The sequence below is a fragment of the Myxocyprinus asiaticus genome, chromosome 13 (genome assembly GCF_019703515.2).
Source record: "Myxocyprinus asiaticus isolate MX2 ecotype Aquarium Trade chromosome 13, UBuf_Myxa_2, whole genome shotgun sequence".
Lineage (NCBI taxonomy): Eukaryota > Metazoa > Chordata > Actinopteri > Cypriniformes > Catostomidae > Myxocyprinus > Myxocyprinus asiaticus.
In genome coordinates, this window is record NC_059356.1 from 29,151,328 (window position 1) to 29,169,641 (window position 18,314).

The following is an 18,314-nucleotide window of genomic DNA, read 5'->3' on the forward strand; positions in this document are numbered from 1 at the left end:
TTCTCATTTTCCTATTGGACCAAAGGTTGCACAGGTGTCCATCTATTGGTCTAAAAAATTTGCACAAATAAAACAAGCGTTCTACACCAAACGCGTCGCATAAATATTACGCAACACAAAAATAGTCCATTGTCAGTGACGTAAGACTCAATCTCTGAGGAGTGTGCAAGATAGCCTGAAGTGGGAAATACGCCGTGGATAAATAAGGTGTCCACCTAATTTAGACGATCGCGCTCTTCACGTTACAAGTGACAGGTAAACAATCAGAAAGCAACTAAATCGATCTGTTTATCTTTGGCGCGTGCATTGTGGAAGAAATCGAAGCACAAAACGTTTAAACACTTAGGGCCTTTCAGGGGCCTTTCACTCATCAAAGCAGCAATATTCCGCTTGCTTGGTGCTTGACTATGGAAATATTGAGGTGACTTTTAAATAAGCCAAAACTGAAAATGAATAAGTTAGAGGCTGTTCAGACCGAACGCGTTCTTGTCCTGAAAAGCTAGACTGGCGCAACGAATGCAACAGAACGGCCCATGACAACAACAATGTCCCACAGCTGCTAACGTTCAGTGAGACTAAAAACTCTATTTATAGCCTAATTTGGTGTTATATATTATGCTTTTTTATTTATTTATTTATTTTTTTTTTTTGCAGTTTAACAGCAATGAACTGGAACAAGGGGGGCTCGGGTGGCAAGCGAGGCTTTGGATTTGGAGGGTTCTCCCTTTCTTCGAGTGGGAAGAAAGAGGAACCTCAACCAGCTCAGAAGGCCCACTCCGCATTTGGAGCGTCGGGATCATCGGGTGGATATGGCAAGAATCAGCAGCTTTCGTCATTTTACAAAATTGGAACAAAGCGCGCCAACTTCGACGAGGAAAACGCGTAAGTACTTAAACAGCGCCATTGTAAAGCTCAGCGGGCGTTTTTGGTATGAAAGAGTGAATGCATTTAATGTATGATGGATTTCTTTCCCATAGGTATTTTGAGGATGATGAAGAGGAGTCTAGCAGTACAGATCTGCCTTATATACCTGCTGAGAACTCTCCTACAAGGCAGCAGTTCAAGTCTGGCGGAGGAGGAGGCTCAGACAGTGAGGATGACCCGCTTGATGCATTTATGGCTGAGGTGGAGGTGAGATCCTGAAATGATCATCTACATTAGAGCCTGCAGCAAATATTGACTCGCTTTAAACTGAATTAATGTATTTGGCTTAATTCAGGACCAAGCAGCAAAGGACATGAAGAAACTGGAGGAGAAGGAAAAAGAGAAAAAGTTGGCCAAGTAAGATTCTGTCTTTAGAAAAAACCACACATAGCTCAGCATTTTAAAAGAAGTAGTTCATCCAAAAATGAAAATTCTCTCATCAATTACCTGCCCTCATGCCATCCCAGATGTGTATGACTGTCTCTCTTCTGCTGAACACAAACAATAATTGAGTGGGTGGGTGAGAATCAATATTTAAGGCCTTTTTTACAACCCCAATTCCGAAAAAGTTGGGACAGTGTGAAAAATGATAATAAAAACAAAAAGTAGTGATTTGTAAATTATATTTACCCTTTGCTAAATTGAAAGCACTACAACTAAACATTATGTGATGTTTTTCCTTGTGAATTTCATTGTTTGTTTTTTTTAATGTACAGCAATTTCAAATCGGATGACTGCAACACGCTCCAAAAAAGTTGAGACGGGCAATTTAAGACTAATAACAATTTGGTAATGTGAAACAGGAGATGTTAAACAGGTGAGGCAATCGTGTCATAGTATATAAGGAGCCTCCAAAAACAGCCTAGTCCTTCAAGAGCAGGGATCATTCGAGACTTGTCCATTTGCCAACAGATGCTTCAGCAAATAATCCAGCACTTTGAGAACAATGTTCCCCAAAGACCAATTGGAAGGATTTTGGGCATTTCACCCTCTACAGTGTACAATACAGTTAAAAGATTCAAGGAATCTGGTCAAATCTCAGTGCGTAAAGGGCAAGACGACAACCACTTCTGAATGCGCGTAATCTCTGATCCCTCAGACATCACTGTCTTAAAAAACATTATTCATCTGTAATGGATATCATGAACATGGGTTTGGGATTACTTTAGTAAACCTTTGTTAGTCAACACCACTCGCCGCTGCATCCACAGATGCAAGTTAAGACTTTACTATGCAAAGCAGAAGCCCTACATCAACACTGTCCAGAAGCACTGCCGACTTCTCTGGGCTCGGTCTCATCTTAGATGGAAAGTAGAACAGTGGAACTGTGTTTTTTGGTCAGATGAGTCCACATTTAAAAAAGTTTTTAAAAACAAAGCCATCGTGTTCTCAGGGCCAAAGAGGAAAAGGACCATCCAAGCTGTTATCAGCGTCAGGTCCAAAAGCCAGTGTCTGTATGGGCCAGGGGTGTGTCAGTGCCCATGGCATGGGTAACTCGCACATCTGCGAGAACACCATGAAAGCAGACAGATATGTAAAAATGTTGGAGCAGCATATACTGCCATCCAGCACCGTCTTTTCCAGGGACGTCTCGGAATTTTCCAGAAGGACAACTTCAAACCACATACTGCCCCGATTTCAAGTGCATGGCTGTGTAAGCAGAGAGTGCAGGTGCTAGATTGGCCTGCCTGCAGTAGGGATGGGCAATATGTAAAATATATTTTTGCGATAATTGCCTTAAAAAATATCATGATATCCGATTACATCGTGAACCCCCCTGCCGAGGGTTGGTGAATTTTTTAGCTTTATTGATTTTGGTTTAAAAATGTAATTAATTAATTGAATCATGAAAAACATAAACAAAAAAAATTATAAATTAAAATTGCACTTTAAACTAAACAAAAAATGCATTAAAATAACAAAGTGAGCAAAAAAATCTTATTTAACCATCTTATTTAAACATTTACCGTCTCCAACGGCTCCATTTGCCATCACGCAAACATCCGTCAACACAGAGGGAAAATTACTAATAGCCTACAGATTAAGAACTAAGACAATTATAAATGTAAAGACAATAATAATCAAAATAAATAAGCCTAATAAATTCCCTTGTGTTCCCAAAATAATGCTGCCAAATGTGTTCTTATCGAATGTGTTTGTATTGCATTTTGGTAATACAATTAATGCTGCCTAATGAAAATAAAACTCAATTTTAGGTTCAAGGTGAACATCTTGCATTTCTTTGATTTAATCACTTTCGTCTTAATCACTTTTATACAAAATTTTTCTCACAGATGACATTATTCTTGCAAACAGTTTTCAGAGGAATTAAACAGTGAAACTCTTTACATGCACTTGTTCCACGAGACGGGCTCGTGCTGCACGCCTCTGTACAAACAGTGAATCAGACTCGAGCATTGATGGCTTTTCTTTTGTCTGTTCTTAAAATTTAATAAAGGGTGTTTCTTCAAGCGCATGTCTTTGTGACTAACAGCATTTCTTGTCATGGGTCACTTCAAGACAGGTCGCCCGCCTGTTGCGGGTAGATGAGCAAAATTACCCACGCATGAAATACTTTTGGATGAGGAGCATTTAAAAAAAAAATTTTAATCCCCATTTTTCCCAATTTGGCATGCCCAATTCCCACTACTTAGTAGGTCCTCGTGGTGGCGTGGTTACTCGCCTCAATCCGGGTGGCGGAGGACAAGTCTCAGTTGCCTCCGCTTCTGAGACTCACAGCGCATGATACCACGAAGACTCACAGCATGTGGAGGCTCATGCTATTCTCCGCTATCCACACATAATTACCACGCGCTCCATTGAGAGTGAGAACCACTAATCGTAACCACGAGGAGGTTACCCCATGTGACTCTAACCTCCCTAGCAACCGGGCCAATTTGGTTGCTTAGGAGACCTGGCTGGAGTCACTCAGCACACCCTGTATTCGAACTCGCAACTCCAGGGGTGGTAGTCAGCGTCATTACTCGCTGAGCTACCCAGGCCCCCTTGGCCACTGTTTAATATATTTGGCGACTTCCCAGATCCATGGTTTTGCCATTTTCTGATATTGTCGATCATCATCTGTTCGCAATCGGCATCAGGATCTTTGTAAGACATCGTCGATATTGATTACATTGTCACACTCCCAGCCCTAGTCTGCAGTCCTGACCTGTCTCCAATTGAGAATGTGTGGTGCATTATGAAGCAAACCATACGGCAATGAAGACCCCGCACAATAGTGCAGCTAAAGACCTCATGTACATAATGGATGAATGGGGGAAAATTCCACTTTTTAAACTTAATAAACTTGTGTCTTCAGTGCCTAAATTCTTAAGTGTTATTAGAAGAAATGGTGATGTTTCACATTGGTAAACACTCGACTGTCTCAACTTTTTTGGATTGTGTTGCAATCATCTGACCTGAAATTACTGTACATTAAAAAAAATGAAATTCACAAGGTAAAACATCATATAATGTGTAGTTGGAGTGTTTTCAATATAGCAAAGGGTGAATATATTTTACAAATCACTCATTTTTGTTTTTATTTGCATTTTTCATACTGTCCCAACTTTTTTGGAATTGGGGTTGTTCTGTCAATCTCCACCTTTGATCAGCCCCAACCAGTAGGTGGCTGAATGTAAAAGTCACTTCCACACCAGAATATGAAAGTGTAAGTGTAGATTTTAATTAAAAAAGGATGTATATATTGATCTGTTTCTGACCCACACCTTTTATATCGCTTCTGAAGATATGGATTTAACCACTGGAGTTGTGTGAATACCTTTATGCTGCCTTTATGTCCCTTTTGGACCTTCAAAGTTCTGGTCACCATTCACTAAATATCTTTGTGTTCTGCAGTAGAAAGAAAGTCATACACATCTGGGATGACACGAGAATGAGTAAATAATGAGAGAATTTTTGATTTTTGGGTGAACTCCTTTAAGACAGTTCATCCAGATAATATTTATAGGTGAGAGGATGGAAATAGAGGGGGTTTATGGGTGCAGTATGGGTTTCCATGGGTGATTGAGCGAGTCGCAGGGAAGTTGTTTTTCTCCGCTTGTTTTTTCCAGGGGTATACGGGATGACATTGAAGAGGAAGATGACCAAGTGAGTGACCCTCCTGAAGTTACTACTGTCATCATAAGCCACAGAAATAACTGTGCCACTGTACTTTCTTTCTTCCTTTCTTTCTTATCCTCTTTGTATATAGCTCTAATTCAGTTGCATTAACACACTGAGCCATTCAAATGAGCTTTTGGAGATGGAGGATGTGCAATCGAGAGTCTGCATTTTGCCTTATAAATGGCTTGAAATTCAGATTTGTTTTCTCAACAGATCTGAAGGACCTCAGTCCTTATATTTATAAATTTTTCTCACATGTTTACAAGTAGAGTAATGCATAATGGTTAAAACATGTGATCTGAGTCTGTGCTATCTGTTAAAATATCAGTGATAAAGTAAGATTGTTATTTAAAGGAATAGTTCACCCAAAAATAAATAAAAATAAATCTCTCATTATTTACACACACTCATGCCATGACTTACTTTCTTCTGCAGAACGCAAAGATTTTTAGAAGAATATTTCAGCTCTATAGGTCCATACAATGCAGGGAAATGTTGGCCAGATCTCTGAAGTTCCAAAAAGCACACAGAGGCAGCATAAAAGTAATCCATAAGACTCCTGTGGTGTAATCCATGTCTTCTGAAGTGATCTAATCAATTCTGGTTGAGAACAGGCCAAAATGTAACTCCTTTTTCATTGTACATCTTGACATTGCTGTCTCAATTACACTTACTAGTGCTTTAATTGAGCTTGAAATTATGATCACCTGGGAGACTGTTGATGTTGAGATTTATAGTGAAAAAGTGTCTGGTCACCCAAAACTGATTAGATCGCTTAAGACAAGGATTAAACCAGTGGAGTCTTATAGAATACTTTTATGCTGCCTTCATGTGCTGTTTGATGCTTCAAAATTCTGGTCACCATTCACTTGCATGGACCTACAGGGCTGAGATATTCTTTTAAAAATCTTAATTTGTGTTCTGCAGAAGAAAGCCATACACATCTGGAATGGCATGAGGGTGAGTAAATGATGAGATAATTTTCATTTTTGGGTGAACTATCCCTGTAATGTTGTAGTCAATGCCCCTGTGCTGTCATACAAGTTAGTTTAGAATTTGTTATGTTTAAAAAGTCAGCTTAAGAGCTACTAATGATGATTAGTTATCTCTTTGCACTTCCCCAATGATGTTGTATCCTCCATTCGATGTTCTGATATAAAGACCTGCTGCTCTAAATGATTGGTAGAACTTGCACTTTGTGTATAGCTGCCATTATGCTTACTCGCTTTTTGGCTTGGTGTAAAGCAAGGGTTTGTGTTCTTTGCAGGAAGCATATTTTCGGTACATGGCAGAGAACCCAACAGCTGGGCTGACCCAAGAGGAAGAGGAGGAAGAAGTGGACTATGACAGTGATGGGAACCCCATTGCTCCCACTTCCAAAAAGATCATCATGCCCCTACCCCCCATAGATCACTCTGAGGTACTGTTGCCATCTCATCCTCATAAACTGATGAGCAAGTACATCATAGGTCATTAATTATTGGTCATATTACAGCAACCCTGGATATACATAAAAACAAGGGGATTACTGGTGCATTAATACATTTTATCTTTAGATTTATGATGATTAACTGTAGAATTGTTAGATACACATGTATTGGCAAGACATTTCACAAATATAACAGCATCTCTTTACCTCTCCCCTGTCTGTAGATTGACTATCCTCCCTTTGAGAAGAACTTTTATATAGAGCATGAAGAACTCAGCAGCTTGACTGGTATACAAGTGGTGGAACTGAGGCAGAAACTCAACCTGAAAGTCAGTGCAAATGATCATTCTCCTTTTGAGATAAATAAAGGGAAGAAGAGAGCTCACACTCGATATGGTGTGTTCCAGACAACGTAGAATCTACCTCCTAGTTGAAAATAACCATTGGAACGACCCTCAAAGTTTGATAACTGGCTTATGACATTATGGCAGATTGATCAGATCTTAAGTGAGAAGAGTCATTTGAAGTCATTTCCAATATGGTGGCGGCTTATGCAATTTTAAGTATAATGTAATATGTTATATTTATTTTTTTACTTTCCATTGACTATTTTTAAAGCAAACACAAGCATGTTTTTGCCATAATTGGCATGGGAACACGCAATATATTTGAGTCATGGTGGCATTTCGTAGTGTGTACTTTTAACTGTGCCGTATGATTGACTGGAACACTTTGAGGTCGGAAGTGGGGAATTTCACCTTTGGTATTCCCACTTCTGACTTCATCTGGAATGCGGCAATTGTGTTTAAGCTCTCTTCTAACCTTAATTTGATTGTTCTTAAGCTTATGCACCTAACTGATGTGAACCTCGCTATGTTTGATTCATATTCCTGTTGTCCCATATTCCTGATTTACAGGTATCAGGTGCAGCCCCTCCTAAACCAGCCACCAGTTTTGCCCACTTTGGTTTTGATGAGCAGCTTATGCACCAGATCCGTAAATCAGAGTACACTCAACCCACACCCATCCAGTGCCAGGTGAGCCACCACGCCCTCCAACACCTGTGCAGGCTACACAGTACAATATTTGCCTACTTTGCATACAGAATATTATGGATTTATAGGTATTGGATTGTTTTATATAAATGCTATGTTTGTTTACCAGGGTGTTCCCATAGCTTTGAGTGGCCGAGACATGATTGGCATTGCCAAGACTGGCAGTGGAAAGACTGCAGCTTTCATTTGGCCAATACTGGTGCACATCATGGACCAGAAGGAGCTGGAGCAGGGAGAGGGACCCATTGCTGTGATTGTCTGCCCCACCAGAGAGCTCTGTCAACAGGTCAGAGAGTTAGAGGAGGGGCTTTGCCACCTCATGTTAGAGAATGTGATAGGGGTCAGAATCATTTAAAGGGGTTAAATACTGTATTTTCCAGAATATAATGGTTTTTTTTTTCATCATCTGAAAGGTCCTGCGAATTATAGTCCAAAGATATTATTTACGTAATTTATACTTTATTGATTTCAGATGGTCAAACACACTACACACCCAAACACTTATTCTTACACACAAATATATAAAAACATCAGTCATAGGGGCCTGGGTATCTCAGCGAGTAAAGACACTGACTACCACCCCTGGAGTCGCAATTCGAATCCAGGGCATGCTGAGTGACTCCAGCCAGGTCTCCTAAGCAACCAAATTGGCCCGGTTGCTAGGGACGGTAGAGTCACATGGGGTAACCTCCCCGTGGTTGCAATTAGTGGGGCGCGTGGTAAGTTGCGCGTGGAGAGAGGAGAATAGCCACGTGATAAGATGTACGGATTGACAGTCTCAGACTGGAGGCAACTGAGATTCATCCTCCGCCACCCGGATTGAGGTGAGTCATTACGCCACCATGAGGACTTAGAGCGCATTGGGAATTGGGCACCAAATTGAGGAGAAAAGGGGGAGGAATAAAAAAAACATACATCTGTCATAGAGATGGTAGAAGTTTTTTAAAGTTGTCTATTCAAAGTAATTTGCCTTTACAAAGTACTTAAAGCAAACAACAATATTAAGCAAACTGGCAAAGTTGAAATATTCTGTTCCATAATGTTTCTAACAAACTTTAGTCCGCTGTCAAACATAGCTCCTCACATGCCCACAGAATGACATTTCATTACACTTGTAGTAAAAACATACAGTCAGTGAACAGGATAAGTAGTGTATGACAAAGAGGGTTGCAAATATCAGAAATATCCAGTTGCTAACGTTAATGAATTAATAGAATACAACCGGCATATTGTTTTCTTACAGACTAAAAGCTGTTTATTTGTATATACATAGCATAGAGTTACACATGTCACAAACAGATGTGGCTAATGTCAAATTTTTTTCATTAAACATCAACAGAAAATGAAAAACTGTTACACACGGTTACTTAAAGCAAATGCTCCCGATTAAAACAAGCCCAAATATTGGCGATACGATGCGTAGATCCTGAGGTAATCTTCACAGAGCTACTTGACATGCCACTGAGCGGCTAAAGAAAAGTCAGGTGGCTGCCCTCAGGTCCTGTTGCCTGCCGCATGCAAACTCAGTTGGTGCGACGTACGCAGAGATGCGACTTATCTCTGTTTTTTTTTTTTCAACAACATGATTTTGACCAGATGCGACCTATATTCAGGTGCAAATTTATTTCTGGAAAATATGGGTAGTATTACAGGTAAAATGTATTAATGTGGCTGCTGCATTTGAAGTAGTTTTAGGATGAGAAGACAGTTGTAGTGAATAAAGAAACACAATGCATTACTCTTGGATTTTAAATAGCTTTTGAGTGGTTTTCTTTGTGGTGTAGATCCATGCTGAGTGCAAGCGCTTTGGGAAGGTGTATGGCCTACGCTCGGTGGCAGTCTATGGAGGAGGCAGCATGTGGGAACAAGCCAAAGCTCTACAAGAAGGAGCTGAAATAGTTGTCTGCACCCCGGTAAGAACATCCTATCTTTTAATACCCATCAAACTTGGTTGCTTTTTTTCTTTTGAAGAGAATATTTTGTGCAATTAAGGGACTGAATGTAAATCGGTTTTACATTTATCTGTGCTGTTCTCACACACCCTCCTACTCGCCCTCATAGGGTCGTCTAATTGATCACGTGAAGAAGAAGGCTACATCTCTGCAGCGAGTGACCTACCTGATATTTGACGAGGCTGATCGCATGTTTGACATGGGCTTTGGTATGTGTAAATGTTTTTTGTTTTTTTAACTAATAATTTATGGGTTCACTTCTGTGTCTCATTTTTCTTTTTTAGTCCTATCGATCAATTTACTAGTTTATTTTCCAGTTGATGTTTGATCACAGTTATTGAGAAACAAATACAATTGTGATGCTCTTGTCTCACATTTAAACTTGATCTGTGTCTTATAGAGTACCAAGTGAGGTCCATTGCCAGCCACGTCAGACCTGATAGACAGAGTAAGCATATTGTGCATTCGTAGAGCTTGACTGCATCCACCTGGCTACATATTTAATTCTTGTAAGCTCTATATGTTCTCTGATCTTTTACAGCTCTGCTATTCAGTGCAACATTTCGGAAGAAAATCGAAAAGTTGGCACGGGATATTTTGGTCGACCCAATCCGCGTTGTGCAGGGAGACATAGGAGAGGTGCAGCCCTTATTTCTTTAATGGAAGCATTTACAAGGTCTTGAAAAATCTTGCCTTATAGTGTGTAAACCTCATTTCTCTCTCATCCTCCCCTCCCAGGCTAATGAAGATGTGACACAAATCGTGGAGGTGTTGCCGGTTGGGCAGGAGAAGTGGGGTTGGCTGACACGCAGGCTGGTGGAGTTCACCTCAGCTGGCTCTGTGCTGATTTTTGTCACTAAGAAGGCCAACTGTGAGGAGCTGGCTACAAATTTGACTCAGGAAGGTTATAGCCTGGGGCTGCTCCATGGAGACATGGATCAGAGCGAGAGGAACAAGGTCATTGCTGACTTCAAGAAAAAGAACCTGCCCGTATTGGTAGCTACTGATGTAGCTGGTTAGTGGGACTTTCTTATGTTTGTTCAGTTACATGTGTACAAATGTTGTTCATGGTATGGTGAATTGTTTGCATGCCTCACTTCTCTTTTTAGTGTCACTTCCTTATTCTTAATGACACTGTCACTTTATTGTGTTTTTACACTTTTTAATTTATTTGAATGAAGTCTTTTTAACCTGCTTTAACACATTTTCTTTTTCTCTTGCACTTCTCAGCTCGTGGATTGGATATTCCATCTATCCGTACAGTTGTAAACTACGATGTAGCACGGGACATCGACACACATACACATCGAATTGGTAGAACAGGTCGTGCAGGAGAGAAGGGCGTTGCTTACACTCTGCTCACCAATAAAGACACTTCATTTGCTGGTGACCTGGTTCGCAATCTAGAGGGGGCCAATCAGAGTGTTTCAAAGGAGCTGATGGATCTGGCAATGCAGGTATAACTCATAAAAATATACTCCTAATTGGCGCCTTCCTGTGTACAGTACAACATGTTTCATTGATTTTCTTTTGAATGATCAGTGTATGAATACTGTACTAACTGCTATCCATGAACTGTTTTCTAGAATCCCTGGTTCAGGAAATCACGCTTTAAAGCAGGGAAAGGGAAGAAGCTGAATATCGGAGGTGGAGGCCTGGGTTACAGAGAGAGACCTGGTCTTGGATCTGAAACCACTGTTAGTTTGATATAGTTTTTGTATTTGATTTAGGGCTGGGTAAAAATATTGATTTTCAAATTAATCACAATTTTCATTTGAATGATCTTGTAGTCGATTCTTAAAATCCAAAGAACTTTTACTTTGAAGTTTACTTAAAGGGATAGTTCACCCAAAAAGGAAAATTTGCTCATCATTGACTCACCCTCATACCATCCCAGATGTGTATGACTTTCTTTCTTCTGCAGAACACAAATTAAGATTTTTAGAAGAATATCTCAGCTCTGTAGGTTCATACAATGCAAGTGAAGTGATTTAGTTGGTTTTTGGTGAGAACAGGCCAAAATATAACTCCATTTTCACTGTACATCTTGCCATTGCAGTCTCTAGACATGATAATGATTTCAAGCTCGATTACTCTTCCTAGTGCTTGACGCATGCGTAGAGCGCTAGATGGTGCTATAGGAAGTGTAATCGAGCTTAATATAATAATCGCCAAGGAGACTGCTGATGTCAAGATTTATAGTGGAAAAAGGGGTTACTTTTTGGTCTGTTGTCATCCAAAACTGATTAGATCACTTCAGAATACATGGATTAAATCACTGCATTATCTATGCTTCGTTTATGTGCTTTTTGGAGCTTCAAAGTTCTGGCCACCTTCACTGTTATTGTATGGACCTACAGAGCTGAAATATTCTTTTAAAAATCTTTTGTGTTCAACAGAAGTAAGTCAGTCATTCATCTGGGATGGCATGAGGGTGAGTAAATGATGAGAAATCTTTTATTTTTGGATGAACTATTCCTTCAAGTTTTGGTTGTGTTGATGTATTATAATGTATATGTTAAATGAAGAACAATTGACCTGCATAGTTTTGGAAATTTTCGTAATGTACGAAGTTAGACGATTCCCTTTATAATTTACGGCATTAGCCAAAAGAGAATTTCTAAAACTGGAATATACTCGAAATTATTCAGAATCGAATGAAATTGTGAGCTTGTAAATCAAAATGGAATAAAATTGGGAAATATGTATTGATACCAGCTCGAAATTATTTATACATTTTGTAAAAGTTTATCACAATTCATTTTGGTCACAATTTAATACTTTTTCCCGTTGAGCATCTGTGAGCAGATGTTCCAGTCTTTGTAGTTATTGTAGACAGGGATCAAGGCTAATTCTAAGGCATTTATTATTTCACTCTTCAAACAGGAGCGCGGTGGTAGTAGTGCTCTTGGTAACTATGAAGCCTTCAAACCTCCCACTGGAGCCATGGGAGATCGCATGTCTGCCCTAAAGCAAGCTTTTCAGGTAAATGTCAAAAAAGAAAAACTTGCCCTCTATTTTTACTTAACTTTGTTCCCTACATTTTAACCATCTTTTTTCCTCAGGCTCTGTTCCTCTCAAGTATCCCTTAGCTTTCCTCTCTCAAGTCCTAAATCACTATAGATAGGTGAACGTACCTGTCTATGGACTGAACATTCTCTTGCTTTCCCTCAGGCTCAGTATAAAAACCACTTTGTGGTAGCATCTGGTGTTGCCCCCAAACTCACCACAAAGTCCAGCAGCTCCTCTGGGTGGACCAGTGCAGGGAGTCTGAGTTCTCTGCCCTCAGGAGCACCTGAAGGGCCTGACAGACCCCACCTGCCCTTCTCATCATCATCATCATCCTCTTCCTCCTTTTCTTCCATGATGCCGCCTCCTGCCCTCAGCTCTGGCACTAAAATGAGTGGCTTTAGTAGCGCAGGCTCCCTGAGCTCTATATCAGACTCTTACTCCAGCTCTTCCTCAAAAGAGGGCTCCCGTAGCGATAGGAATGCTGATGATAGGGGTCGCCATGGAGATCATCATTATCGTCATGGTGACAGGCACAGTGGGGGAGACCGGGATCGCTACGGAGAAAGGGACCGTCATGGAGACAAAGACCGCCGTAGTGACCGAGATCGTCATAGCGATAGCCGAAACGGTGAAGGAAGTCACAAGGACAGAGAGGGATGGTCAGAAAGAGATGGGGGGGAGCGGTCAGGGACTCATAAAGACAGCTTTGCTGTACCTGATCCCCCCAAACGTAAGAAAAGCAGATGGGACAATTAAGGCCAATTAAGTGTACAGGATAGAAGCAGACAAGTGTTCTTTGATAAGAATACATAGCTGAACCAGTCTCCCCAGCAGTGTCTTTACTTGTCAGCTTGTCTTTTTGTCTATATGTGAGGTGAAGCTGTATTAAGGGTGCATTGGGCACTCAGTCACAACGTCATCCTTGTCATTTAATAAATGCATCTAAGGCAGGCTGCTTTAGATATGTCTGTGAATTGACAAAATATAATAGAATGCATTTTGAAACAACAGCCAACCATTCAAGCATTGTCTTAAAATGTAGATGTACCTGTTTAGTGGCACACCAGTGATTTTTATTTTGTACATTTTTTTTTTTTTTTTTTAATTTTTATTAATAGGATGAGAAAAATGTTTAACACTGTGTAACAAGAAAATGCAGATTTAGATTTCAAAACTTCAGAATTGCAGATTTTATTTGATTGATGTGTGCTCCATTTCATAAACTATTTGTGAATGATCTATTTTATGATTTCAACGTTATCCAGTGTATTTTAAATGCATCCTATAACATGTTTCAAACACCACCTGTTTTCTAAGTTCTTAAAGGAATATTCTGGGTTCAGTACAAGTTAAGCTCAGTCAACAACATTTGTGGCATAATATTGATTGCCACAAAAGTTTACTTTGACTCATCCCTCCTTTAAAAAAAATAAAATAAAAAAAAAAAGTTACAGTGAGGCACTTACAATGGAAGTGAATGTGGCCAATTTTTGAAGGCTAAAATACTATTTCAAAAATTTAGTCACAAGACAGACAATATGCGTGTAAACATGATTTTAGTCTGCTAAAATCACTTACTAATCTTTTCGGTGTAAAGTTATAACCAATTTTACAACTTAGTTACTATGATGATGTAAACAAATCCTAAAATGAAGATTTAAACAACTTTACAGCTCAAATAATACATGAGTTTTATCAGAAGAATTAATGTAAGTGCTTTTATGAAATTATAAGTTTCACGTTTCTGCCTTGAAACCCTCTAAAAATTGGCCACATTCACTTCCATTGTAAGTGCCTCACTTTAACCTCGATTTTGGCTTCTTTTTTTAAAGAAAAGGGACTAGTCGAAATAGATTTTTGTGGTAATCAACATTGTTACAAATGCTATCAATTGAGCGTAACTTGTATTGAACCCGGAACATTCCTTAAATGTCCAGCAGCGAGCTTGTCCGATTTTTATTTTGTTCATACCCTTTTTATATTTTCAATTCAAACATTTACCAGTAGGTTGACATTGTTCAGTATAAGCTTTCATCAACTGTCTGTCATAAAAGATGCAAACTATCCATTATTTGGGATTTATATCTTTCTGTGTTGCCTTATATGTAAAATTACATTAAGCGTAGATCCACACACATTCTGATCACAGTAAGAATTTGAATGCGGTGAGAACATATCCATGAGTCTGCAATAAAATCAATGTAATATGCTATGATCTTACATTCCTATTTTTTTCCATAGTTACCATTTTTACTATCAAAACCTGGCTTTAGGAACACTATATAAACCTTTATTCTTTTGGATTTTCTTTAGTGTTTAATTTTGTCAGTGGCCATGTTTCTGAATTACTACTAATAATAAAAGAAAGTACTGGATGAGACTCAAAAACAAGTGTAGATATTTCTTCAAAAAGGCTTAGAGGTTGTGTTTTATGAATTGATTGGTGACATTTTGTCAGTCAAAATAGTTTCATTTATCCTCCGATACAAAATGCCTTTATACGTTACTTCCTCATTTAAAATTTTTTTTTTTTTTTTTTGGACCAATAAAGAATCAGCGACTTTCGCCTGTGACATTGTGAGTGAATATGCAAGTCCAGAGAAGCATTATGCTTGTCGCTAGAGAGGTGGAGCCATCCCCGCTTTACAACTGAATAAATTTGAATGGTGGGTCCTTAATGTTTTGGTGAATCTAGCAATAATGGGGTTGTGGCACATTGAATTTGGATTGGTGTGTGTTCTTGTACTTGTCTTGTCTGAAGCACAGTGGAAAGGAAGATCATATAATCAGAAATCAGATGTGTTAAGATCTCAGACACTACTGCAAGCTCCTAAGCAGAGTGAATCCAGGATGTCTCCGGTTCCCCAAAGATATGAGTTTAACAACCCTGTATTCAGACCACAGAGATTTCCTTTTCAGATTCCTGTGCAGTCACCCATTCAAGAACCTTTGGGTGTTCAGTCCAAACAGCTGTTACAAGGTCCAGTTGCAAAACTGACATGGACCTTTCCAACACCACCACAGGAACCAGAACAACCAGTTGTTCCCTTTGAGTTGCATTACCCTGTCCCTGCCAACAGTGTAGCAGCTCAGTGTGGAGAGAATTCAATATGTGGAAGTGAAGCAGGACTTCTTTGGGACAGAGCAGCTACTAATGCCCTCTGCTTTTACTCTGGGAGGATCTACTGCAGTAGGGGAGGACAATACTGCTCAAGTGCTTATCTTTGAGTCTGAGCTGCATGGATGTGGCAGCATACCAACAGTAAGGCTTTTGTTTGTTTTCTGGACCGTTCCTGTGAGTAACCTCTAATCTCCCATTTAGGTGACTGAAAATGCGCTTGTGTATATACGTTTTTGCTAATCTACACCCCTCCAGAGGCTTCATATGGTTCTCCTGTTAAGAGTAGTGGTGCAACGGTTGATTGAGTGCCACTATCCAAGGTGAGGGTTGAATTCATTCCTTTTATGTGCGGAGACCATATGCATGGTAAAAGGTGTTCATTATCAGTTTGTAGTGATGTCTATGTCCTCTACAGAATGCAAAATGTGAGCAGCAATACACTGATGCCCAGCTGGATGCCATATGCCTCTACTAAGTTTGCAGAGGATCTTATGATCATCTCACATGCTCATGACTGGTTTGTATAATACAAATAAATCCCTGGCATTTCACTTTCTCTCTGAACCTTGGCTAACATCCTGTCCCTGCAGATGACTGGAGATTCGAGAGGCCTTCTAACCAGTATTTCCTGGGTGGTTTTATAAATATTGAAGCCTCCGTGAGGTCGTACAACCACGTTCCTGTGCGTGTGTTTGTGGACCGCTGTCTAGCTACTGTAGCCCCTGACATGATCTCCACCCCCAGATACTCCTTTATTGAGAATAATGGGTGCGTTGAATGGGTGAAGGGTCGTTAATGTTCCCGCTCCACCTTCCCAAAATTGTTACGGGGTGTGACGTAACCGTGTTCTGCCCCTAGATGCCTGGTTGATGCCAAGATCACCGGTTCCAGCTCTCATCTCATGCCCCGGATGCAAGGTGACAAGCTGCCGTTTCAATTGGAGGCTTCTCGGTTCCAGCAACTGAACAGTGGTTTGGTGTGTAGACCGTTGTATGGCTAAGGTACACCATAGCAATCGCCCTACACAATGTGTAAACGACTGTTTTTGCAGGTCTATATCACATGCGTTTTGAAGGTGGCTGCAGCATCTAACCCAACAAATCCTGAGCAGAAGGCTTGTTCATTTTCTGCTAATGGGTATGTTGTCCCTGGATTAAAATGCACTGGTAAATGTGGATGTTTTGTAATTTTAGCTTTGTTTGGTTGCAGGTGGGTGTCTGCAGATGAATCTGACCAGGTGTGTGGTTGCTGTGATCTGAACTGTAGCGTCAGGACTGGAAGTGATCAGTCTTTTCAAGGTATGGACCAACTCGACAAATGGTCATTTGCGCTCTTGTACACTGTGCTTTGTTCTCACTACTTGTCTGTTCCACAGATCTACAGTGGCAGAGAGCATCTGTTGGGCCCGTCAATGTTCAAAATGATGGTTTTGGCCAAATGTAACTTTGTGAAGCTGTGAGAATAAAGTTTCTTAATGACCTTTGGTTTGCTTCCAAATGATCTACCTTTACACAAACTGATTTATTCAGAATCAAATTGTCTCCCCTTGCTGGGGTCCAGACAAAAAGCCACAAAACTAGGAAGTTATTGGCTCCAATAAGAACCAAGTGACTTAACTGCTAAATGATCACTTGATATTGATCGTTCTGATGTCATCTAAACTTGTGTACTAGCACAAACTACTGCAGTTGCAGAAGATCCACTGGGATCTGCATTAAACTGTATTTATGCTTTGTCACTGTGAATTATCTCTCTCTGATGGTTGCAGAAGACTGTGCAGTATATTTCAAAGTATTGACAATAGGTAGGTTTCCATACAACTTTCAACTTTTTGAAGTTGTGCCGAAAAAATCCTGAATGGAAATGCTTTATGCAACTAAATTTGCTTAATTTAATGCACTTGGAGGTGCGTTTTTCAGGAGTTTTGCATGAATTAAAAATGTGCATTATGGAAATGGTTTCATTGCAAAACAATGAAGTGTTTTGACCATGCATGCATGTGTTGAGTGTGTGACAGCTTGATGTGACTAGCCCACCGGAAGGTCCGACCTTGGCACAATTTTGTACATCGTGCATGTCATTCGGAAGTGTTAACCCACAGTTGGCTGAAAGTGGGTTCTCCCCAATCCGCTAGAACAGTTGAGAGCCGGTATTACCAGGTTTGCAGAGACTGGCAGTGTGTGGGCATCGTATCTATTTCAGCCCACATTATATCAGTCAATTTTTATTTGTATAGCAACTTTCACAACACACATCATTGCAAAGCAGCTTTACAGAAAATCCTGCATTAACTGAAAATGAAACTGTAACAAAGTCATTGATCATTGTGCAGTTTGATAAAATATGATTGTGAATTGTTTAAAAATAAGTAATCAAATCGTATTTAGAAACCGGGAGCAAGGCGACTGTGACAAGGAGCACTACTCCATAAGATGTTTGTTAATGGAGAAATAACCTTGGGAGAAACCAGGCTCACTGTGGGGCCAGTTCCCCTCTGGCTAACATCATGAATATAATGCCAGTATTATGTACAGGTGCTGGTCATATAATTAGAATATCATCAAAAAGTTGATTTATTTCACTAATTCCATTCAAAAAGTGAAACTTGTATATTATATTCATTCATTACACACAGACTGATATATTTCAAATGTTTATTTCTTTTCATTTTGATGATTATAACTGACAACTAAGGA

The 18,314-nt window shown here is 39.8% G+C and overlaps 1 protein-coding gene and 1 pseudogene across 3 annotated transcripts; both read left to right on the top strand.

Annotated features, from left to right (window-relative positions):
* The first annotated feature begins 116 nt into the window (after nucleotides 1–116).
* Nucleotides 117–14,707, top strand: LOC127450700 (ATP-dependent RNA helicase DDX42-like). 3 transcript variants are annotated; one of them, XM_051714986.1, is made up of 18 exons: nucleotides 117–255; nucleotides 655–882; nucleotides 978–1,131; nucleotides 1,220–1,281; nucleotides 4,998–5,034; nucleotides 6,317–6,469; nucleotides 6,703–6,807; nucleotides 7,396–7,515; nucleotides 7,643–7,819; nucleotides 9,318–9,446; nucleotides 9,595–9,694; nucleotides 9,886–9,933; nucleotides 10,027–10,124; nucleotides 10,224–10,500; nucleotides 10,716–10,942; nucleotides 11,072–11,182; nucleotides 12,372–12,470; nucleotides 12,660–14,707. In XM_051714986.1, exons 2-18 carry the CDS (start codon nucleotides 665–667, stop codon nucleotides 13,251–13,253), a joined length of 2,709 nt encoding a protein of 902 aa, XP_051570946.1. In that variant the 5' UTR covers nucleotides 117–255; nucleotides 655–664; the 3' UTR covers nucleotides 13,254–14,707. The 3 variants fall into 3 exon arrangements, with proteins under 3 accessions (XP_051570946.1, XP_051570944.1, XP_051570947.1); XM_051714984.1 differs by lacking the exon at nucleotides 117–255 and adding an exon at nucleotides 272–569; XM_051714987.1 differs by lacking the exons at nucleotides 117–255; nucleotides 655–882; nucleotides 4,998–5,034 and having other exon boundaries at nucleotides 1,046–1,131.
* A 490-nt stretch (nucleotides 14,708–15,197) lies between these two features.
* Nucleotides 15,198–17,061, top strand: LOC127450960 (zona pellucida sperm-binding protein 3-like; annotated as a pseudogene).
* The last annotated feature ends 1,253 nt before the right edge of the window (nucleotides 17,062–18,314 follow it).

Coding starts and splice junctions, on each gene's coding strand:
- LOC127450700 (XM_051714986.1), top strand. CDS start 665: ATGAACTGGAACAAGGGGGGCTCGGGTGGCAAGCGAGGCTTTGGATTT. Junction 6,470..6,702: donor CCCCCATAGATCACTCTGAG/GTACTGTTGCCA, acceptor CCCTGTCTGTAG/ATTGACTATCCTCCCTTTGA. Junction 9,934..10,026: donor CGTCAGACCTGATAGACAGA/GTAAGCATATTG, acceptor GATCTTTTACAG/CTCTGCTATTCAGTGCAACA.